General features: G+C 46.9%; 1 protein-coding gene across 6 annotated transcripts in view; it reads left to right on the forward strand.

The window, feature by feature from the left end:
• PDE4A (phosphodiesterase 4A) overlaps positions 1-24,471 on the forward strand; it is a 490,724-nt gene that overhangs the window by 350,188 nt on the left and 116,065 nt on the right. Inside the window, exon 1 of one of the 6 annotated variants that reach the window (XM_063119320.1) lies at positions 18,116-18,344. The exons of 4 other annotated variants lie outside the window; for them this stretch is intronic. In XM_063119320.1, the coding sequence (XP_062975390.1) occupies positions 18,199-18,344 (146 nt within the window). In that variant the 5' untranslated portion in view covers positions 18,116-18,198. Of the gene's footprint in view, positions 1-18,115; positions 18,345-24,471 lie in introns of those variants that run through there. One more of the 6 variants, XM_063119321.1, reaches the window with a different exon arrangement.

The following is a 24,471-nucleotide window of genomic DNA, read 5'->3' on the forward strand; positions in this document are numbered from 1 at the left end:
CATTCTTGTTCCGTGCCAATTCCCCTGCCCCACTCCCTGACTTAATTTGTCCCTAATTTTCAATACCAAAACTTAGTCTTGCAATATGGGAAGAAAAGTACCTTGGTCCATAAGCAGAGTGCTTTCCCCTTACCACTGAACAACTACAGTCTGCAGCCTCCCCACGTACTCTGCATTCAGGAACAGGTTGGCTTTGAGCACATGCTTAAGAGGTTAAGAGTCAAACCCACAATCCTTCAGCCGGTGTGGCATAGTGGTGAGAGTGTGAGACTAGAACCAGGATCCAGAGACTAGAACCAGGATCAAATCCCTACTCAGCCATGAAGTTCATTGAGAACTTTGTACCAGTCACTACTTCTCACCCTAAGCTACCTCATAGGGTGTAGTAAATATAAAATGGGAATGAGAAGCACGAATGAGAAGCACGAATGAGAAGCACCCTGTGCTCCTTGGAAGAAAAGCAGGATATAAATGTAATAAAATTAAACCTTTACCTCAAAAATAAAAATAAAAACCCACTCCTGGTCCATCACCACTGTTGAAGTATAATTGACTTCGGTTGGCTTCTGTGCACGGAGTAGGAGGTGGGGAGTATTTTGTTGTTTCAGGCTGCAAAATATCTTTGGCCAGCCTTGCCCGCATTGTACGGACCCTGTTCAGGTGACACGCTAAGCCAAAATGGTTAAAGCATTTCAGGCTCAACATTATGGCTTCGCATGTCATGTGAACCATTCCTAACCATGGCGGCTACATACCTAACCACAGTTTAAACACACTCATTAACCATTGGCTGCAAAAGGATTAGTGGCCTAACCATGGCTTAGCGTGTTGTCTAAACAAGCCCTCTATGCATTTCTTCTTCGTCTTTGTCTTTTCAAGAACTTGCTAACTAGCGAATTGAAGAAAACACTTTTCATGTTTTTAATTTGGTCTTGATGTTTTATCAATAAATGTGTGTGTGTGTGTGTGTGTGTGTGTGTGTGTGTGTGTGTGTGTGTTTAGAAGGCTGAAGAAGGCACTTCCTTTCCCTAAACTCCTCCTGTTCTCCATTCAAGCCCTCCTTCATACTTTTATTGTGACTGTCAGTATCAGGCTTGGGAGAAACGAAGGGAGTTATCCATTAACAAAATTTACGGTTTGGAGGAAGAAAGTTCAGAGCGAAAGACACCAGGAAGTGCATTTAAAAGTCATACATTTTATGCCAGTTTCTTTGCAGATCAAGCTATAACTTATGTGCAAATAAGCTATAAGTTGTCATCATCATCATCATCTGAAAGTATGCATATAGGTTTGGTGGACACATAATTTGTGTTGTCTTTGCTGGGTTTCACCTTTAGTAGGCATAGGTGAGATGGGGAAAAGCCAGAGTTTCTTCCAGAAAATAGGGCCCATGGGAAGATGTGGTTTTCTCTGAGCCAAGATTCTAAAACAATATGGCTGCCTCAGCTGAATGTGGGGACAATTTGAGGATATGTGGCAGTATATCCTGGGCAAGGTGCTTGAGCGGGTGGTTGCAGGACAACTCCAGGCACTCTTGAATGAAACGGATTATCTAGATCCATTTCAGTCGGGTTTCAGGCCTGGTTTTGGAATGGAAACTGCCTTGGTCTCCCTGTGGGATGACCTCTGCCGGGAGAGAGACAGGGGGAGTGCAACCCTGTTGGTTCTCCTGGACCTCTCAGCAGCTTTCGATACCATCGACCATGGTATCCTTCTGGATAGGTTGTCTGAGCTGGGAGTTGGAGGTACTGCGTTGCAGTGGTTCCGCTCCTACTTGGATGGCTGATTCCAGAAGGTGGTGCTGGGAGATTATTGCTCTGTGCCGTGGTTCCTAAGCTATGGGGTTCCACAGGGCTCTATCTTATCCCCTATGCTGTTTAACATATACATGAAGCCGCTGGGGGAGGTTATCCGGAGATGTGGACTGAGGTGTTATCCATATGCGGATGATACCCAGCTCTACCTTTCCTTTTCATCAAATCCAGGTGAGGCAGTGACTGTTCTGAACCAGTGCCTGGGTACGGTAATGGACTGGATGAGGGCTAACAAACTGAGACTCAATCCAGACAAGACGGAGGTACTGTTAGTGGGTGGTTCATCTGTCCGGCGAGGTGATGTTTGCCCTGTCCTGGACGGGGTTGCACTCCCCCTAAAGGATCGGGTCTGTAGTTTGGGGGTGCTCTTGGATCCAGAACTGTCACTTGAGGCACAGGTGAACTCAGTGGCAAAGAACACCTTTTATCAGCTTAGGCTGATATACCAGCTGCGCCCTTATCTGGACAGAGATAGCCTAGCTACAGTGATCCATGCTCTGATAACCTCTCGTTTGGATTACTGCAATGTGTTATATGTGGGGCTGCCTTTGAAAACGGTCCGGAAACTTCAACTGGTACAAAACAGGGCAGCACGCTTACTAACAGGGACTGGCCGACAAGACCACATTACGCCAGTCCTTTTCCAGCTTCATTGGCTGCCAGTCCAGGTCCAGTCCCGATTCAAAGTGCTGGTATTAACATTTAAAGCCCTAAACGGCTTGGGGCCAGGCTATCTGAAGGAACGCCTCCTCTCGTATGTACCTGCCCAGACCCTAAGGTCATCCTCAGGGGTCCTTCTCCGCAAGCCCCTGCCAAAGGAAGTGAGGCAGGTGGCTACCAGGAGGAGGGCCTTCTCTGCTGTGGCACCCCGGCTGTGGAATGAGCTCCCTAAGGAGGTTCGCTTGGCACCTACATTACATGCTTTTAGACGCCAGGTGAAGACCTTTTTATTCTCCCACCATTTTAACAGTCTATAAATTTTAACATCATGAACATCCGCACATACACTTGTACACATGTAGACCTCCAAACACTGCCAGCTCCAGGTTTTGGAGGGTCGATGGGCAAGGCATCCTCATCAGCATTGTCACCTGCTCAACCTCTACCTTCTCATCAGCATTGTCACCTGCTTGTCCTCTTCCTAAACACTGCTACCCCTTGCTTGCTTGACAGGTAGAGAGCCAGTGTGCGAGTAGGCAGGGGCATCTCCGGCACCTCCTTCTCACCACTACCACAGTCTGGGCCAGAGCAAGAGGCAAGTGGACAACTAGATTGCAATGGTGAAAAGGTGAAGTAAATCCTGGGGCTTTTGTCAGTGGCCCCCTGCTGGCATGGGGGTCCTTGACACTGGCCTTGCCTTCGCATGATCCAGAGCTCTACACTAGCATGCTTCCAGATCGTGTGGCGGACCTGCATGTATACCATTGTACTGTACATTGGCCCTCTCTCTGCACACATTTGTGCTGTACATATGCATGCCGGGGTGGGGAGGCTTACGTAACTCACGTGAGAGGGATGGGGGCCACTTGGCATGGCCTCACTCCCACATTGTGTGCTAAGTAAGGTAATTTTTGATTGCCCAAATAGGAGTGACGAGGATGTTGCTGTGCTGTTTGCTTTCTACATTTGGGTTGACTCTTAAGGCAATAATACGGCGTTGGAGTTACATTCTGATAGCAAATGGGGGTTGGGCATTGAAAAGTTTTACTTAAAAAACACTAAATAAAAACTGATTCAAGAGAATAAGAATCCCACAGATGGAAGCTAGGACTTTTTTTGAAGTATGATCATCTTCATCATCCTAAATAGAAATGATTTGTCACACAGTCCATTTTTTTATTTTTTTTTACAATATAGGAGAAATTGCTCTAAACTTGAGCATTTGAGAGGGGTAGGTTAGGTTCTACAATGTATTTTATTTATTTATTTGCAGAGAATTTGGGTAATTCAACAGCACAGGATAGACCCTAAAGATATAACAGAGAGGACAGGAATAAAGTCAAGGCAAGAATAAAGACAAAACTTTAGGCAAAGCAAAAGATTGTCTGATACTTAGTGACACCCACTACATGTGATAAAAGTCTGCCAGTATTGCCAGCAATTGGGGGAGTAGGGGATTATTTGCTTTGTGTGAAATATATATATATATATATATATATATATAATGTATATATAATATCGGTATTATAAAGTGCTAATGTCAGTACATGGCACTAGAAGCGAAGGGATCCTCCTAATGAAAAACATCTCTGATAACAATCACAGTTCCATAGACTTTGTTTAGGAAGAGTTGGGCTGCACAAAGAGTTGGCAATTGTTGTTAAAAGTTGTTGAGAAGGGGAGCCCAGTGGAGTTTCAGCTTACACACTTTGTTAGTCTTACACACTTCTCTGGGAGCAAGTCTCATCGGACTTAGTGGTACTTCTCATACATAAGATTGTACTTGAAGGGGTTAAATGAAGTTCCGCAGTTGGTGTTGATGCAATCTTTGAAGAGATAAGACTGTGCTTTCTGGTTTCCTTTCTGCTGCCATAAGTAGCAGGGGCTTTGTATCTTTTATTGTTTGCGCCTCCAGAATCTGTCTAGATATGGAGCCGTGTATAAATGTGTGTGGTGCCTCATGTGGCGCACAGTGGTAAGCGGCAGTTACTGCAGCCGAAACTCTCCCCACGGCCTGAGTTCGATCCCAGCAGAAGCTGGTTCTCAGGCAGCCGGCTCAGGTCAACTCAGCCTTCCATCCTTCCGAGGTCGGTAAAATGAGTACCCAGCTAGCTGAGGGAAAGGGAACCGTGACTGGGGAAGGCAATGGCAAACCACCCCGCTACAAAGTCTGCTAAGAAAACGTCAGCGAAAGCAGGCGTCCCTCGAGGAGTCATCAGTGACTCAAGTGCTTGCACAAGAGGTTCCTTTCCTTTCCATGAATGTTGTAAATAAATAAATAGGAACTCACTAAGTTGCCGCTACTACAGTTATGTTTAGACTAATATGGCTCTTCTCTGCATGCTGGCATTCTGCTGATGGATGAGTAAGTGAGGTCCTTGGTTTTGACCTCATGTGGGCAAATGTCAGGGGCCGGATAGAAGACACTTTGCCTGGGGCCTGCCCTACCTGGAGTAGGGTAGCCAGATGTGGTCTTTCTTACCCAGAATGTCTTGTATTTTAAGGTTCTGTCCAGGTTCCTAATTTGTCTATTAAAAATAGGAGATTTGAGAGGGACAGTGCCCATGCAGCTGTGGTTGAGAAGAACATACCCCCCTCCCTCCCCGGCTACTCTCAAGTTGCAGCAGCTGGGCCAGGCGGGGTTATTTATTGGTGGTGCAGCAGATATGCACTGTGAGGACGGGCCTCAGGGGTGGGGGGAGAAGGGAGGTGTAATGGAAGAGAGGAGGAGTAAACCTTGTGTATTTGAAAGGCCAATAAAACACAGTTGTGCTTTATTGGCCTTCCTTTTTTGATCATAGAATCATAGAATAGCAGAGTTGGAAGGGACCTACAAGGCCGTCGAGACCAACCCGCTGCTCAATGCAGGAATCCACCCTGAAGCATCTCTGACAGATGGTTGTCCAGCTGCCTCTTGAAGGCCTCTAGTGTGGGACAGCCCACAACCTCCCTAGGTAACTGAGTCCATTGTCGTACTGCTCTAACAGTTAGGAAGTTTTTCCTGATGTCCAGCCGGAATCTGGCTTTCTGTAACCTATTATTCCGTGTCCTTCCCTCTGGGAGGATCGAGAAGAGATCCTGGCCTTCCTCTGTGTGACAAACTTTTAAGTATTTGAAGAGTGCTATCATGTCTCCCCTCAATCGTCACTTCTCCAGGCTAAACATGCCCAGTTGTTTCAGTCTCTCTTCGTAGGGCTTTGCTTCCAGACCCCTGATCATCCTGGTTGCCCTCCTCTGAACACGCTCCAGCTTGTCTGCATCCTTCTTGAATTGTGGAGCCCAGAACTGGATGCAATACTCTAGATGAGGCCTAACCAGGGCCAAATGGAGAGGAACCAGTACCTCACGCGATTTGGAAGCTATACTTCTATTAATGCAGCCCAAAATAGCGTTTGGGCTGCATTAATAGAAGTATTTACTTTCAACAGACTGTGAAGTCCAATCCTAAGCATGTTTACTCAGAAGTAAGCCCAACTGAGCTCAATGTGGACTTCCCCCTTCATATGTGTGTTTAGGATTTGTAAGAGTGCAAGCCTTTTGTCTCTTAAATAGTCTTAAGAAAACTAATTATATTGAACAGTAATATTCTAAATTAAACCACAACATTAAAAAAGACTCTTAATACGATTTCTAATATCAACTGATCCATCTAAGGAATGTTGCTTTAGCGGTAAACATTAAAGACCTTAATAAAGGTTTCTGTAAACTATTTTCCTTCTTTTGCAGCCTGATCCTATGCATGTTTACTCAGAAGTAAATCCCACTGAGTTCAATAGGGCCTACTCCCAAGTAAGTATGTATAGGATTGTAGTGTTATTTTTTAAAATTTTATTTTTCCATAGCTGCAAACTCCCAAACATTTTTGCCCATAAATATACAGAAAGTTAAACATTAACCAACTAATAATAATAATAATAATAATAGAAAAAAACCACAACCTCAACAACCAAAGGACAGGTAGGGTGACCATATGAAAAGGAGGACAGGGCTCCTGTATCTTTAACTGTAACGTAGAAAAGGGAATTTCAGCAGGTGTCAATTGAAAAGGGTGAAATTCTCTCTTCATCAACACAGTTAAAGCTGCAGATGCCCTGCCCTCTTTTGTATCTGGCCACTCTACTATAGCTAGTGTAGCTTTAACTGTTGTGATGAAGAGGGAATTTCACCCACTTCAATTGACACCTGTTGCAATTCCCTTTTCTACATTACTGTTAAAGATACAGCAGCCCTGTCCTCCTTTTCATATGGTCACCCTAGGACAGGGCCAAATCCAGCAGGAATTTCTGTCCTGAACAAGCCAAATAAATGAATTGGAGCTGTGTGGGGCAGGTACAAATGATACCCACAAAGGGCCACATTTCAAGCTTGACACTCTTGTTCCTTAGGTTGCATTTGCAGTCAAGGCTGGCCCCACAACGTGTCCTCTGGCGGACCCCAGCCACAGGCTTACCTGGGAGGAGTGGGTGGCCATTTTAATTTCCCACAATGCCCCAAAGTTTCATCAGGGGTGTTGTGGAAAATGAATACGGTAGTTTGTAGAAGACAGGGAGCCCAGAGCAAGCACCAGCTCTCTCTGCTGTGATATGGTACCATGGCAGCTACTTGAGGGTTTGCTGATCTGCAGTTCTTCTCCTTGTTTTGTGTCCCCTACGTCTCTTGCTGTTATCCCAAATCTTATTCCTTGATTAGAACATTCCATTGACATTTATAGCAGTAAATATTTTACTTTCTGCAGCACAACTTGAGATAAAGGGGTATGTGACGTGAGGCTTTTGAATGTGAGGTGAATGTGGCTTTTGAACGTAAATAACATTGGTTTTGCAATCTTGAATAATGCACGGTAGCCACAAGAGGGCAGTACAATGCCATTTTGTGAAACCAAATCTAAGCTTCCCAGATACCACCAGCTTTCCCCAACCCTGAGTAGGGTGACCATATGAAAAAGAGGACAGGGCTCCTGTATCTTTAACAGTTGTATGGAAAAGGGGATTTCAGCAGGTGTCATTTGCAGGGATCCTGCAGCTTTAACTCTTGTGATGAAGAGGGAATTTCCAGCAGGTGCTGCATGCCTGCAAATGACACCTGCTGAAATCCCCTTTTCCATACAGCTGTTAAAGATGCAGGAGCCCTGTCCTCCTTTCCATAGGGTCAACCTAACCCTGTGGCTTCCCTATCTGTTATCCTGCAACTCCCATCATTGCCAGCCAGAATGGCCAAACCTTCGCTTTTTACCTTGGTGATTGGAACTGTGAATGCTTAAATTAGTTTGTGAACCACCCAGAGAGCTTCGGCTATTGGGCGGAGTAAAAATGTAATAAATAAATAAATAAATTTAATAGTCTGTGTTAAGGAGATATTTCCTTCTGGCTGTCAGCTGTGAGGGGTGGTGTTCCAAGGTTAACCCCAATTCTCCTCTGCCAGAAGGATGACCTTTTGGGTTGGCTCAACCACATTTGGTCGTCTCTCCCAACTTAGAGCCCAGTGGCACAATCTCAGCAACTTAATTCTCTCCCCAGCTCTTTTGCCTCCTGCTATTTTGACTGCCAGCTTTAGGCTAAGGCCATATATGACAGGTTCCCCAGCTTTTCTTGGGGCAGTTTTCTATACCACCCTGTGATTTGGTAATGAAGGGGGTATTTAAATATGTTCAACGAACAAACATGCTTTCTGAGGCTCACAGATCGGAGCACTGAACAGTTTGTGCTGATACAATAACTGTGACAGTGTTTGTGTGTGTGTGTATTAAGGATGGAGTTGGCTGCTACACATAACTTTGGAGTATTCAAGATTGCAGCACAGGCATAGAATTAGATACTGGGTATAGAAAAGTTCGCCCTGTGATTCCCAGCTTTTAAATTTTTTTACAGGTTTCATTACGTTTATCCTCTACTTTCACAGTCTGCCACTTGTCAAATTTCCTTCCTTTCTGCTACTCCAAAAGAGAGAAGGGTGGTTCTTGGAAGCAATAAATAAAGAGGAAAATTAAACATTTATATGATTCTGGTGATAGAATTTCAATTTTCACGGTGCAAAGGCCTAGAACATTTTGTGTGATGGGGTCCATCCCTTTGGCTTAGACCATCTGCTAATTTGGGGGTATAACGGTGAGAGGCCACTGTAGGTCTTGCCTTCCACCACATCGTGATGGTACTTTGAAAAGCAGGCCAGGCCTGGAAACACTCTGCTCCGAAATCCACCCCAGAGTTTCCCCACCGTGTGGCTTCTAAACTAGGCCAAGCCACAGAACCTCTCCCTCTTGTGCGATTTGGAAAACAGGGCTGGCCTCGTTGGTTCCAGCATGTGTTACAGCAGGCAGAGGAGGCGAGGCGTGTTCTCTGGATCCAGCCCAAATGCCTGGGCAGCCTGGAGGGGGATCTTGGCTGCGCACGGCGTAAAGGCACAAGCAGTTGTTGGAGCAACATCACACACACCCGTCAGTGGGCCACGCACGTTCCCTTAAGTTGGGATGTTTGCTCACTCTGCTCTGTCTATCAGAAGCAGGTGTTTTATATCCTTTCCTATAAGGACAGCTTGGAGGCTGTAGCATTTTGCTGGGCTTTGCACATTTACTCCAAGCTCTGCCTTGGGCTGAATTCTCTTGATTAAGCTACACTTATGGCCCAACTGTGCTGAAAGAAGTGGCCTTTGGGATTACATGTCTCCCCTCCAGCCTTAACTGTGATGAAGCATTGTCTTGGTACTGACATTAACTAGGGTGCCTGTATCTTTTAACAGTTGTATTGAAAGGGGATTTCAGCAGGGGTCATTTGTATGCATGTAGCAGCTGGAGAAATTCCCTCTTCATTACAACAGTTAAAGCTACAGGAGCCCTGCCCTCTTGACCAGATACAAAAGAGGACAGGGCTCCTGCCGCTTTAGATGATGTGATGAAGAAGGAATTTCTCCAGGTGCTGCATGCATACAAATGACACCTGATGAAATTCCCTTATTTTATACAACTGTTAAAGATATAGGAGCCCTGTCCTCCCTTTCATATGGTCACCCTACCTTAACTATGGCGGCTAAAGTCTACCCAAGATTTGAAATCAGTCTGAAGCAGATTACAAATCCTGGTTTAAATGGAAGCTTGGGTAGCATCAACCATGTTGAGGAAGGTTTTGATGCAAGTTTTACAGACAAGCCTTTTGTGAAGCTGCCATGAGAATTTTTGTACTTGTGGATGTAACTTGGTGAGATGACAGGAAATCTATGACCGATTTCCGGTGGTTGTCAGTTCTTAATTAAAAGCAGCTGGTGGGCATGGTGTGTGTGTGTGTGTGTGCAATACTGGGGAAGGGAATTTTAACTTATCATCCATGCCATTATCCTCAGTAGCATCACCCCACGGGTTGAGGAGTAGGAACAGGAAATTGAGCGTGATATAGAATCCCCACCGTCCTGATGTTTGGAATCCTGTCCATGATCAGCTTCAGTTAGTGAGGCATGTTGGACTACAATTCCCATCCCAAAGCCCGCACAGCTGATAGAAGTTGTGGTCTAATACATCTGGAGGGTGCCAGGTTGGGGAGGTGGCTTTAGCACATGCTATGGCAGATTTTTCATGTCTTTCAACTCAGTGAGGACTAGAAACTTTTTTTTAAAAGTGGAAGGCCTTCTCAAGAAGCAAGGTTCTGTTCATAATGACTCACAAAATGCAAACAGTTCTGAGAGTCTGTCTCATGGGAAAATACAGTGACATTGCCAGGGCAACTGTTATATTTGAGACCGTTTGTGTTGTCTTGAAGAGCAGTGATTTTCAAACTGTTCTGGGGAACTTTGAGGTCCTCAGGTTGTTGTCAAGGGTTCCTAGCTGAGAAGGTCAGTAAAACACCCTTCATTTCAATGGGGCTTGTGCAGGCGAATTTTCCTAGTGGATTGTGCCTATAATACTCCATATCTCTGAGTCTGAACTTTGTCTTGGGTTGTATCACCTTGGAATAACCTTCCTCCAGCCCTTTCCTGACTATTATTTCATTATGCAAGAAATGAACCGGCATCAAAATGTTGGAGCATGGAGTGCGCCTGTTCAGGGTGCCAGCCAGCTGGCCGTGTTCTCTTCCAGGATTCGCCATGCCATGACATTTCCCCTTTCTGTATTTCTGCAAACCTTTGGGTTTTCCCAAGACTGCTGATGCCTCCCCCTTGAGAATGGATGGTGTCTGTTGCAGGGATTTGTATTTTCCCGGTGCTCAGGCCTGCAATATTGATGTGTGTGTATGTGTGATTCCTTCCTCATATACCCTCACCCCATTGCAGTAGTGAGCTGTATGTGGTTGAGTGAGCTTCACAGCTCCGATTGGATAGTACCCGTGATGTTCCTGATGGTCAACAAGGGTGCAGCTAGGTAATTTTAAACTATGGACTTTGGGGAGGGGGATCTTTAGACAACTGTGTACTTCAGTTGCGAAGAACCCAACTGATATTTCTCTTTGCCCAACCGCCATTCCATGCTTTACAACTGGTTCTACCTTCCCGATAACAATAATAACAACAAAACTGTTTGTCAACCCTAATTTTAAGAAAAACAATGCTCTGAGCATGTGCAGTTTTGCATTTAAAACTCACTTAAGTCACAGCGCCATCATGACTACAGGAATCAAATGTTGTTTGCTTCTGCTGCCCTGATCACTTGCCGCTCTCATGCCACTCATTTGGGGACCCCATAAGATCTGGAGCCTTGGACCTTGGCCCAGGGTCTATCCCTGGCTGCACCATTGATGATGAATGATACAATTCCGCCTGAGATGGCAGGTTTTGGGATGCTGTTAAGGACGAAGTAACGAGAAGCAGATCTGGCCCAGGGAACGCAATCCACCCGGAAGTTCCCTAAGGCAAGCCTTCCGGAAATGAACTGAAGGACAGCAACAAGAAAAACCTTTCAGCTGCTTGTGCCCGAAGAAACTTTTAAAAGAAAATTTCCTGATTCTTTTTCTTGGGTTCTAAGCAAACCACAACTGTGTGTCCAAAATCAAACACTAAAACAGCTTTCCCTGATCTGAGGAAGCACATGCAACTATGTAATAGTTTTAATGCTCCATTGCGTGTGCGCGCACACACATATGCACACACAGACCATTAAAGATCTATACATATACTTATACACACACTTGCCTTCCTACTTCCATCATGAAGCTAGTATATTATAATGGTCACCATTGCTACTTCGGGTCTGTAAGCCTCTTTTTAGGAACTTGCTGAGAGATACTCTATAACTGCGAATGGGCCAGATACAGAATTTGACATGGCTTTTCACTTTCTAAAATTACTAGGGATGTGCTCCACTTCTAATCGGACTGGTGAATTAGAAGCGGAGTGGGATGCTTCGCCTCCCCTTAAGGCAGAGGCGAAGAGGATTGGGGGGCCGGCGGAGTGTGGCGAAGAGGATCGAGGTGAAGGCGGATCCTTTGCCTCGATCCGGAGCTCCGCCGGAAAGGTAAGTGGGGTTTACCGGGCCCTGCCGCTGTCGCCCATACAGCGACAGCGGCAGGGCCCGGTAAACCCCCCTCCTCTCCCTTACCTGCCTCCTTCCGTGGTCCGTCGGCTTCTTCAATTGAGACCGCGGTTCAACCAATTGAGACCGCAGATCGGCCCACGGGGCGGAGCGGGGGGTCCGTGCACACCCCTAAAAATTACACTGTGCCAACCCAGACCCGTGCCACGATTAAGGTGTCAAAATTGAAATTGGGCTTCTGTTGTGTGTGTGTATCAGCCTTCTCCAACCTGGTACCCTCCAAATGTATATGACTGCAACTCCCATCATTCCCAACTATTGGCCATGCTGTTGGGAAGGATGGGAGTTGTAGTCAAACACATCTGGAGGGCACTAGGTTGGGGAAGTCTGATATGTATTGCCTGTGTTTACCCGAAACGGTTGTAATGTATGGTGGTAGCCAGTGTGTGGAAAGGCATGGAGAGTGGTTTTAAACCTAGTTTATCTGGGACCAAACGCTACACCATGACCACCACCATTCCACACACATTCTAAGCAAGGGAAGGGCTCCAAACTTGCAGCCCTGTTCCATATCTGCCTTGGTAAATATTACGACAAACAAAAGACGTTTGACTGTTTCTCTCCGTCCTCTACACACACACACACACACACACACACACACACACACACACACACACACGCCTGCCTGCCTGCCTGCCTGCCTCCTCCTGTGGGATGAGGGGAATCCATTCATTCATAAAAGAACAGGATGAAGACTGGGTGGGGGCGGGTTAAGGAGACAGAGGGGATGGTGTGTTGTTTGCTTTTAAGGCAAAACTATGATGCACAATGAAAGGAAGTGACTCGCTAAGGCTGATGGAGTGACTCAATGGCAGAGCCAGGAAATTAATCTGGGACTTAAGGCTCAAAGTCCTGTCCACCCCCCCCCACTCCCCGGCTGCCGCCACCTTCTTCAACTTTTCTTCTCGAAACCAGGAAATAACCCAACCATCCTTGATACCTTCCCCTGAGATCTAACTAATAACTTTGATAAACTAAGGATGTTCAGTACGCATCCTCCAGAATCATGTTCTGGGGTGCTTTTCTCCTCGGCCACCTTCCCTTTGCCTCCTCCCTTAACCAGGAAAAGTTGGACAAATTATCCTAGACTTCCTTTTTATGCCAAGTTTATATTTATTTATTTATTTATTTATTTATTACATTTCTATACTGCCCAATAGCCAGAGCTCTCTGGGCGGTTCAGAAAAATTAAAACCATTCAAAGTATAAAACAACAGTATAAAACCATAATATAAAACACAGATAAAAACCAGATAAAAACAGCAGCAATGCAAAATTACAAATTTAAAACACCGGGTTAAAATTTATTGATAGACTGTTAAAATGCTGGGAGAATAAAAAGGTCTTCACCTGGCGTCTAAAAGCATATAATGTAGGTGCCAAGCGAACCTCCTTAGGGAGCTCATTCCACAGCCGGGGTGCCACAGCAGAGAAGGCCCTGCTCCTCCTGGTAGCCACCTGCCTCACTTCCTTTGTCAGGGGCTCGCAGAGAAGGACCCTGGAATATGAGAAACCAGAATAGAGGAGTACGTCTGAGCATGTGCAGAGTGCTTTCCTCACGGTCATAACTCTAGCCCACATCAGCGTAGGTAGGGCAGGACTTCTGGGTCAAACAACGTGACTTCAGGGCCTCCTTCTACATAATATGCAAACTTTGCCACTTGAGCATTAATCGCCCACACACTCTCTTCAGAGACTTCTGAGAACTGCCGTGAAGCCCAAGGCACTTTCTTCTGCTGAAGAAGCACACCCCACGGGTGCCTCGTCAGTTCAAGGAAAAGAAGGAAACACAGCACAGAAGCCAGCTCGCTTGGGTGACCCCTCTTTGCCGTGTGGCCCCAGGGCAGCAAAGGGCAACCACCGCTACGGGAAGCCCTGGCTCTTGGACTGCGTGCTAGTCGGGGCAGTGGTACAGTTCGTTTATGTATATCTCACACCAGGAACCTAATTGTATGTTCCTAGGCACCGGGCAGCTAACAAAACTCACAAGCAAACAAGTAATAGGAAATAACAAAATAAAGCACACACACAGTGAAACAATAACAGTCTGTTCCAATAGGCAGGCAAACCAAAACTCCCCTAAGTTAAAAATGCAAACACTGCCGTTTCTTAAAAGCCTGGGAAAATATAAAATTGCTGCCTGAAATGAAAGTAAAGTGGATACTACCAAAACACAGAGCTGTGTTGTGGGGAGGCGGGCCCACACCAGTGCCACAGCATGAAGCTGGCTTTCCCCATTGGTTTGAGGCCTTGCATGGGGAGTCCCTGTGGCATGGGGAACCTGTGGCTCTCCAGGGGTTGCTGGACTACAACACCCAGCCAGTATGGCCAATGGGATGCTGGAAGCTGTAATCGAACAACATCTGGAGGGGCACAGGCTCCCCTGCATCCAGCTATGGCCAGACAGGTGCCTCTGGGAAGCTCAAGACCTGGACATGGAGGTGACCATTAACAGCTCCTGTTGTATCTGGTATTCAGATATACGCTCCTTGTCCAAGGAGGCTCCATTTAGTTGTTGTGGCTGAGAACTGTCTGATCTGTTCTCTCTAGTTTCCCTGGAACTGTAAGAGACTCCCAGAAATCAAGGGTCGCCTTGTTACCCTTAGTGGAGTTTCAGGTTAAAACGGTGGCAGTATATGAACAAGCACTTTGCAGCTCAGCCTTTTTAAGTCGTATTTGGGATAGGGTGTGGGGGCATGAAGAGCCCGGCGTGTGTCTTCCATGAGGTTCTGTGTGTAACAGCCATGCAAGGGACGTTCCCATTCATCCACCCACCACCCCAACTGGAGGCACAGAGGCAGCCCTATGACAGATGGACTCTCTCATGGAGAAGAGCTTAGTCCTCACTCTTTAGTAAATAAGTGGGTGGGGCCTTAGGGAAGTGACCTTGAAAACACGAACTGGAGGATCCAGATCTGGACTCTAGGACAGGAAGAGAGGGTCCTTGTCCTTTTCTTTTTCTCTCTTTCTACATCCTCTCTACTGTTGTGAGTTTCTGCTTGATGCTTTTAATCCAGCAAGTGTGGTAAGACTGAACCGCAGCAATCTGGGGGGGAATAGATGCTTATGGTGTGTCAGGACTCCTGGGTTTTATCTGCATGGTTTTGTATCTTTGGAAACATTGACGTGCTCATTGGGAAAGTTATTTTATCTTACTGATTAAGAAATATAACAACATTGCTCCAAACATAGGGAAAGTCACATAAAATAACTGGCGGTATTCACTACTGGAAGATGTAGCGATGACCGTTGATTTAGGTGGCTTTTGCAAAAGAGGTAAAGACAATTCCAAGGAGAACAGATCTGTTAGAGGCAGTAGAGGAAAATAAGAGGCCTTGTCTAATGTTTCCATGTCAGTGGATGGCCACTTTTGGAAACAAATTGCTAGGCTAAATTTGTTTATTTTAAATGCTTGTAGGCTGCCATTTAGGGTAAATTCTCCCTTCACCTCACTGACAAAAGCAATTCTTATGTGTTTATTAATCACTCCACGCACCAACATTTATTTATTTATTTATTTATTCATAACATTTTTATCCCACCGTTCAGCCCAAAAAGGCTCCCAAAGCGGCTTACAAAAGTAAGAAATAAGATAGTCCCTGCCTGCAGGCTTACAAACTTAAAGACACAGCACAAAAGGAAAGGGGATTGGGAGGGAGGAGGAGAAAAAAGCTAATTCAGGTACTAGATTCTTAATTGCAAAGTCCAGCAGTGGAAGGCCTGCTCCTTCCTCTTCCTCTGAGGGCCTCAGCAGCGACAGTTGGTAGCAAGAAAGAGGAAAAAAGAGTGGGAAAATCCATGCTATTGCTATTCTTAAAATATCCTGCTTATGTGCACTAAAGTGTTGCCAGAATGATAACTATTGCAGTTAATGGGTAACTAATAGTTTGAATCCTCATCATCAGTGCAAAGTTACAGTATTTGGGTTGCATGAATGTCAGCTGTGATAGCCAGTTGCCCCCCAGAATGCTAAATTTTTCTTTCCGTATTAAATCAAGCCAGTTCAAAATGATGAGGGGACCCATCACTGGCTTGTAGAAAGCCTCGGTGAATGTGTGTCTCCAGGCTGGGTGTAACATGCAAGAGACAGGGGCGGTAGGAGTGTGGAAGGTGAGTTTATTTCATTTGATGTCTGTGGAAGTTAGAAACAACGCAGCCCAAAGCATTCAAAGGATTTTTGATACTGGTTCTGGGATTGGGCCTGAAACTCCAGTATCTGAGGCAGTAAGCCTATATACACCAGTTGCTGGGGAACATGGGCAGTAGGGTGCTCTTGCACCCATGTCCTGCTTGTGGTTCCCTGGTTGACAGCTGGATGGCCACCACGTGACTAGACAGACCCTTGGTCTGAACCAGCACAGCTTTTCTTATGTTCTCATGCTGGGAGCTATGCTTTTGTGATTTGGAAAGCCCTTTTTCCAAAACCCAGATTTGGAAGTCTGTCTGTGGCCACTCAGTGGTCAGGGAAGAGCACTCTGCACATGTTCATTGGCACTCCCTTTCCTTCGCATGTTCCGACTATTGAAAAGTAGGTCCTGAGGTGAAAGACGCAGGAATTCTTCTGCCTCAAATTAAGCCCTGCTCCGAGCAGCTGCATCTGGAAAGTGTTCCTTTTAACCCAATAAGAATTGCTATGGGTGGTGGTGGTGGTGTTAAAATCCCTGTGGGCACTAATGCGGGGATTTGCACTGTTAGCATTCAGAGCGATGTCCTTGTAAGTAGGAATATAGGAAGCTGCTTTATATCTAGCCAAAAACATGGGTCCATTTAAGTCAGCATCAACTATGCCAGCGTTCCCCAACCTGGTGCCCCGTGATGTGTTGGACTTCAACTCCCATCAGCCCTAGTCAGCGTGCCCAGTGGTCAGGAATGCTGGGGGTTGTGGTCCACAACATCGTTGGGGAAGGCTACTGTAAGATTTCAGGCAGGGGTATTTCCTAGTCCTAACCTGGGGAAGCTGATGATGGAACCAACAGGTGCTCTGGGGCTGAGCTGTGACCGTCTCCCTGAATGCAGAGGATGGAGCTGGAAGCAGGGTTGGTGCTACCATAGAGGCCACTCAGGCGGCTGCCTAGAGCGCCAAGCTAAGAGGGGTGCCGGGCGCAGCACAGCACTCACGTGCGTTAGCTGTGAGCCGGCCCGGCCCGAGGATTCAGCTGGGCCTGGGTGGGCGAGATGGTGCCCCATGCCCGCCCAGCTGAAGCAAAGCCAGAGACGCTGGGGCGGGGCGGCGGCTCCACGTTTAGGCTTCCGGGTGGAAGTCCGAACATGGAGCCGCCGCCCCCACCCCAGTGTCCCTGGCTTCGCTTTGGCTGGGTGGGCGCAGGGCACCATCTCGCCCGCCGAAGTGAAGCCAGGGACGCTGGGGTGCTCCACGTTTGGAGTTCCGGAACGTGAATGGGGTGCATGGAGTCTTTGAGTGAGTGCATGTGTTCATGTGTGTGTGTGTTTGGAGAGAGTGATACTGAGTGTGTGTGTGCGTGCGCACGTGTGTGAGTTGGGGGGGAATGTTTTGGAAGTGATATTCCTATTAAATAATGCATTTTAGACCCATAGACGGTCCTTTCCAATTTCTTTGCTATAATTGGCATGACGTATTTCTTGCACTTTAAAATAAAGTTAGCAGTTTTAAGTTTTGTGCTTCTTATTTTTTCCAGGAAACATATGTTCTTAAAAATCAAAGTTGGCATTTTGGGGATGAGGGTGGTGAAAGTAGCTCACCTTGCCTAGGGCGCAAAATAGTCTGGCACCGGCCCTGGCTGGGAATAAGTTTATTACGGTATAACAACCAGCACTCCAATCAAACACCATACAATTTAACACAATACAATACGTTACAGATGTAAAACGTGCATATGTTATTCCCTGGCTGGAAGAGTGGCAGCTTGTTCACCCAGGAGTTGGGGGAAGTTGCCCTGGGTGGGGGAAGCTCTCCCTCTCGAGAGGACACCCCCACCCCACTGCTGCCGCTCCCCTCTGTGCTCCAGGACACCCCGCTGCCCAAATCCAGTGCCGGGCTTTGCAGCTAGCAGCTCCTCCTCCAGCCTGAACTCCTGGGCGCTGCTGAGCAGAGTCGTGTTGGGCACTTTCAGGAACAGCCGCTGCTCGCTCGCTCGCTCGGGCGCTTCTGCCGACTCTGGGACTCGAGAGAGAGAGAGAGACTTCACGGGCACTTTTCTTCCTCCATGAGCTGTTTCCCTCCCGGACTCTTTCATGCCAGCCAAGGCCTTCGCGGCGCTTCGCTTCTTTGGGCTCCCGCCGGGTCACCGCCGTGCTGCCACCACCACCGAGGTGGACATGCATTTCTCCTTCAGCGAGGAGGACATTAAGCGGCACCGGCTGCTGGCGAAGTCGGTGAGGTCGGTAGCTTGGTTTGGCCTTGGTCTCCCCAGGGGGGAACCTGGTGCGTCTTGCAAGGCAGTCGGGTAAAGTGTGTAAAGGGCGACGGAGGGCTGGTGGCCGAAAATGGCACAAATCGGGCTGCAGGTAGCCAGGGTCTGCAAGCAGCTGGCTTCCCGGCTTTGTGGGGGGAGGAGCACTTGAGTGAGCCCCATGGCTCTGGGGCTCACTCAAGACTCTGTGTCAGCCTTCCTCAACCGAGCGCCCTCCAGATGTGTCAGACTACAACTCCCATCTGGGATGGCTGGGGATGCTGGGAGATGGAGTCCAACACATCTGGACATTGGTGGAAAGCAGCTTAATGGCTTTTTTCCTGAGCGACGGCACAGCACAATCCATTAAGTTGTGATTCAGAAACGGTCTCTGTGCGGGGCAGGGATTGCTGGGTCCGGGCAAATCCTAGAAGTAGCCAACAGTGGGGGGTGGAACCTGTCCAGTGCACTCTTTGGTTGCACTGGCCAGAGATCCCTGGTGCCTGCCTGTCAGATTGTACGCTGTTCCTTGGCAACTGTAAAAAGTTTCCCAGAGTTGTAACCTAGTCTTCTGAACCCGCCCCACCCCCCCACCCCCGGGCACAGTGACATTTTGGGGGATGTATCTCTTGGACCACATGCTGCTTCTTGGCATCCATAAAATTTCCCCGAAGGTAGCTGGAACTCCCTGGGCTCTGCAACATTAGCCAGAGATCCTGCAAGCACACCTGTCAGATTGTGAACAGCTCCATCGGCGCCCTTGGCAATATTGACACTTTGCGTTGCTAGTGCGGTCAAGACAGTCTTGCTCCTGGAACCACAAATGGAATTGCACTTTTTGCCTGGGAAGCATCATCTCTGTGGTGTCTGTTGTTGTTTTTAACAATGTTGTTAGCCGCCCTGGAAACAGTGTGTTGAAAGGCGGGGGGGGGGGGGGAATATGAAGTCGAATAAATCAATATTTCCCCTGTTTAGAGGATTGCATGTCCTCTGGTGCTCTCTGTTTCGGAGTTGTCACCCGAGGCTGATCTTGCTGTGACCAGGATTTGAAATAAGCCCTTTGGGGATCCTGGCTCTGACTTGGCATGCGCCTCCCTGCAAGAGCGGCGGGCGCTTTCCATGTGCCCCTTAGTAGGAAGGGATGGGATTAGGGAACAGGCACATCTGTCTGTTTGCTTGTGTCTGCTTTTGGTTTTGATCTTGCTCTGACAGGCGCCACCCTTTTCCTGCCGGTTTATTGGGCAGGAAATGTCCAAGCCAAGTGCAGAGGGAAAGATCTGTCTGGCACGTTCTGCCAGAAGGAAGATCCAAGCCATAGCTAGTGCTTTGGGCAAGGGGGCAGCATAGTTTATGCCCCCCCCACACACACACTTTATGACAAAGAGCTTCGCTTTTGCCTCTGGTTTCACAGCAGCACCTCTTTTCGGCCAGTGCTGCAGCCTTGCATAAAAGCTCGTTTGGACCTCCAAGTAGTGCGTCACGGTTGGCGTTAAGTGTCTGTGCAACTTTTGCATGAGGGTTGCTCCATGATACAGAACATGATGATAAACATCCCTTATTTTAGGAAGGGGGGGTCACATGAGGGCAAGGGACAGATTCAGAGTTTCTGCAGCTGTCTGTGTAGGCTTCCTACGGCACCACGGAGCAGGCTAAAAGTTGTGTGGTCAGGAAGGCGGTGACAGTGTTGTGGTACAGAGGATGAGAGAGCGGAATTCAAATCCCACCACAATCGTGGACTCCCTGGGTGGTCTTCCTGATGAGTTCATCATTGCTTAGCCCCAGTTCTCCCTCTGCAACTGGAAATTTATGTTTTTTTTAATTTTTGTATACTTTTAATGCTTACTATTTTTAATTGTTGTAAACCGCCCAGAGAGCTTCGGCTGTGGGGCGGTATATAAATGTAAATAAATAAATAAATAAATAAACGTTAGAAACCTGCCTTTCAGGGGTGCTCCTGTTGTTTATGGGGTAAACAAAGATGAGATTGTCAAGTGTTTGGGGGCGTCCAAAAAGAGCTACAGACATTAGATATTAATAAGAGTTAACACATGCACACATATGCACTATATAGATGCAGTGTTTACAAACACACAGATGCCTGAGGGGCCTCATTCCATATTTGATAAATCTAGAAACCTGCGGATATGCAAACATCCCCTTCACTGCTATCCCTTCAAAACTGAAATAAGACGCACAAACGCGCACACACAGACACATCAGCAAGGCCGTGTTTCTGTAAGAGGTAACAGGGTTGGAGTGGAGGAGATGTGAAGACCATGCACACACCCCTCACATTGTTACCACCAATGTCTTCCTAACAAATTAGTGCGACCAGGACTGACCCCAGGATGATAGCACACATGATAGCACTCTTCAGATACTTAAAAGGTGGTCACACAGAGGAGGGCCAGGATCTCTTCTCGATCCTCCCAGAGTGCAGGACACGGAATAACGGGCTCAAGTTGCAGGAAGCCAGATTCCGGCTGGCCATCAGGAAAACCTTCCTGACTGTTAGAGCAGTACGACAATGGAACCAGTTACCCAGGGAGGTTGTGGGCTCTCCCACACTAGAGGCCTTCAAGAGGCAGCTGGACAACCATCTGTCAGAGATGCTTTAAGGTGGATTCCTGCATTGAGCAGGGGGTTGGACTCAATGGCCTTGTAGGCCCCTTCCAACTCTGCTATTCTATGATACTATGATTCTATGATTTTTGCTGCCTTAGGAAAATAAGACTCCCCCTCCTCACCATGGCCTCAACCTATGCGGACCCATGTAACAATAGTCCACGCTGAGCCCTAAAGTGTTCTATGGGGTGCTGTATTCTTATTTTCATTTTTAATGTCTGTCTCTTCCTTCTCTTTATAACTGTCTTTTTGGTCTGGGCAGCCAAGAGATAGGAGGGCCTATTTTGGCTCCGGGATACAGGACCAGTCTCCCAGCCAGCTGACACACTTATTCAGCTGGCTCGCTGTGCTTCCTCCAAAAGTACAGGCTGTGGCTCTTTCCCCGAGACAATGATATAGCTGAGGCAGGCACCCCTGGAATTTGGGCACCCCTGGTAAATGCCTAGTTTTCCTCTGTGGTTGGCAGTCGTGGTCAGCCCACTGTGAGAGGCTCAGACAGTTCTGTGCTCTCTCAGCTCTTAACTAACCTCATGTCTGATGGTGGGCCCTCCTCATTCAGCTTTCGTGCTGCTGCTGCCAGCCTGCCCAGTCACTGAAGGCCAATAAGGGTTAAAACAGAGTACAGCTGCGGGTATTCAGCACTCCCACACCCCACAGTCTTTATTTTATTTTTATTTATTTTTTACAGATTTCCACTTGTTGTATAGAACGAACTAGTTCAGTTGAGAAATAGTGTGTTAATCTGCTGTGGGAATATCATAGAATCATAGAATGGCAGAGTTGGAAAGGGCCTACAAGGCCATCGAGTCCAACCCCCTGCTCAATGCAGGAATCCACCCTCATACCTCATATGTTCTGAGGTAGCCCACAGATTGTAAGGATTCAATCCTCTACATTTTCAGATAGAAAAAAACAACAACCCTGCAACCCCCAGTATTCCCCAGTCAGCCATGCTAGAAGTTGCAGGACTTTTTTTCCTGCCTAGATACGTATAGGATGTTGTGGACATGGTGCAAAGCCCACTTTGTTAGATGTAATAGTGTAACAAGGAAATCCTGAGCAAATGGAAGACACGCAAGGGTGGGTTTCTATTTTTTAAAGTAAATTCAAGGAAGACTAGGCAGGGGGAGGGGGGGTATAATGGTGGCCTGAAACTCTTCAGAAGTCAAGAGAGAAACAAAATAATAGGTCATGAGCTTTAAAATATTGCTCCTTGAGGCGTGAATTACAGAAGGGTCTGTGAGGGATATTTAGAGCACAAACATCTCTACTCAGAAATAAGCCCAATTGAGTTTAGTGGGGCTCATTTCCAGGCAAGTGGCTATAGGGTTGTGGCCTAGCTCTTGAGCAAAATCAACTAGGAAGTTCTCATGCACAAGCCCCCCCTCCAGATGAATGGGAGCTGCACGTGAGCACATAGCGTCCACTAATGTGCTCAACTTTGGGGCTTGTATATGAGATCGTCTTGGTAAATTGTGTCCCGTTCTTTTGGAAAGCTGAGCAGAATTGTGTCAGTCCCTGACACAATGTGTGCAGATGCTGACCAACTATTGGGGTTCTGTATCAAGGGCTCCCTTTCCTTCCTGCATAAAATGTCCCGTATGTTTTTGTGTCATTGAGGAATAAAGGTTTGGGCTACTTTTTGCATGGTGTTCTATATTGTTGCTATCCATGTTGAGAATGAAAAATTCTAGAAGGCTAAAGTGAAAGCTTCCTAGGGAGTAAATCCCATTGAACTCCATGGGATTGGATTCTGGGTAAACGTGCCTAGAGTTGTGCTGTACAAAGCAGTAATGGGTTTTCCTGAAAGATGCAGCCCAAACTAGATCATGTTGCTGAAGTCTCTTGTCCCTCTCCAGCAACTTTCTTTTGGCGGCGGCACCCCTGTTCAGAGGGAGTTGTCATTACTGCGTTTCATGCTTAGTTTGGCAGGGCAGAGAAATGTCAAATGGGAAACCAGAGAAGAGGAGCTATATTTAAGCTCTGGGGAAGAAGCGGCCTGGTGTGGTAACACAGCGTCTCAATCTTCTGCACGTCTCGGTTTCTTCAGAAGCCGGATCAGAAGCGCATTCTGGAGCCGAGGTCTCTTGGATGTTCCTTATGTCTCCATGTCCTGCTCTGAGCGGCTTGAGGGAGTTTGCCTAGGATTCCTGTTGGGTTGGAGGATAAGTGACTGGCTGGGTTGATGCTTTGTTGCAGATGTGGGAAAAGGCTGCAGGGTTGCTGTCCCTGTTTGCTCCTGCCTGACCCCTAGTGTAGGCGAGAGGGTGGATCTTGACGTTCCAGCTGAGATCCCACTTGGATTATGCCCAAGAGAACTCATGATGCACACAGCTGGGGTTGCTGAATTCTCTTCAGTATGCCATTAATAAATAGGTCTATAGCCAGAAATCTTGTGAAGATCTGACCTCCGTGTACCTTCTATGTGTGAGCTAGAGGGTGGCTGTGTATGTTGGAAGTCAATGCAAAAATTAAAAAGAAGTAGAGTTAGGATGGGGACAAGAAATAGTTTTTAAGTTTTAATAGTGGCATGAGAGAGGCATCCCTTCCCATGGTGTAGACGCATACACTGATTTGTCCCCACTGTCATCTCTGGTCAAACAGGTTTTAGAAACAATGCCGAAGCCTATCAAACCCATTTACCAGGGACAAAAGCGTACATACTGTGAGCAGAGATCCCTCTTTCAAAGCAGCTTTTAACAATCTTGGGGGCGGGGTGGAGGGGAGACACTTACTGCTTCCAGGCTTAATTTATTAAATAATCTTAAAACAATTAAAACTAAGTAACAAGTGCTTGATGGCTAATATGGTACTAGTGAAAAGAAAGTTGAAAGGGCGAATCAAGAGGGTTAAATCCTTGGAAAATGCATGGAGCTTACTCAAAAGCACAATAATAGAAGCTCAACTAAAATGTATTCCACAGGTTAGGGAAGGTAGCACCAAGTCCAAGAGGTCACCAGCATGGTTAAGAAGCAGTGCCAAGGAAGCTATTCTAGAAAAGAGGGCTTCCTTCAAAAAATGGAAGTCTTGCCCAAGCGAAGAAAACAAAAGGGAGCACAAGCTGGCACAAAGGAGTTGCAAGCAAACAATAAGAGATGCAAAAAAGCATTTTGAAGAGCACATCGCTAATAATATCAAGTCCAACAATAAAGAATTCTTTAAATATATCAGAAGCAGAAAACCAGCTAGGGAAGGAATTGGACCGTTGGATGACAGTGGAGTTAAGGGGGAACTAAAGGAGGACAGGGAGATTGCAGAGAAGCTGAATGAATTCTTTGCATCGGTGTTCACTGCAGAGGATATAGGAGAGATGCCTGTGCCTGAACTGATGTTTTCAGGAAGGGAGTCTGAGAAACTGCGGCAAATAGTGGTGACAAAAGATGAAGTTCTCAACCTTATTGACAAATTGAAAGCAAATAAATCACCAGGCCCAGATGGCATCCGTCCTAGAGTTCTCAAAGAACTCAGATATGAAATTGCGGACCTCCTC

Source organism: Elgaria multicarinata, chromosome 3 (assembly GCF_023053635.1).
Source record: "Elgaria multicarinata webbii isolate HBS135686 ecotype San Diego chromosome 3, rElgMul1.1.pri, whole genome shotgun sequence".
NCBI classification, from domain to species: domain Eukaryota; kingdom Metazoa; phylum Chordata; class Lepidosauria; order Squamata; family Anguidae; genus Elgaria; species Elgaria multicarinata.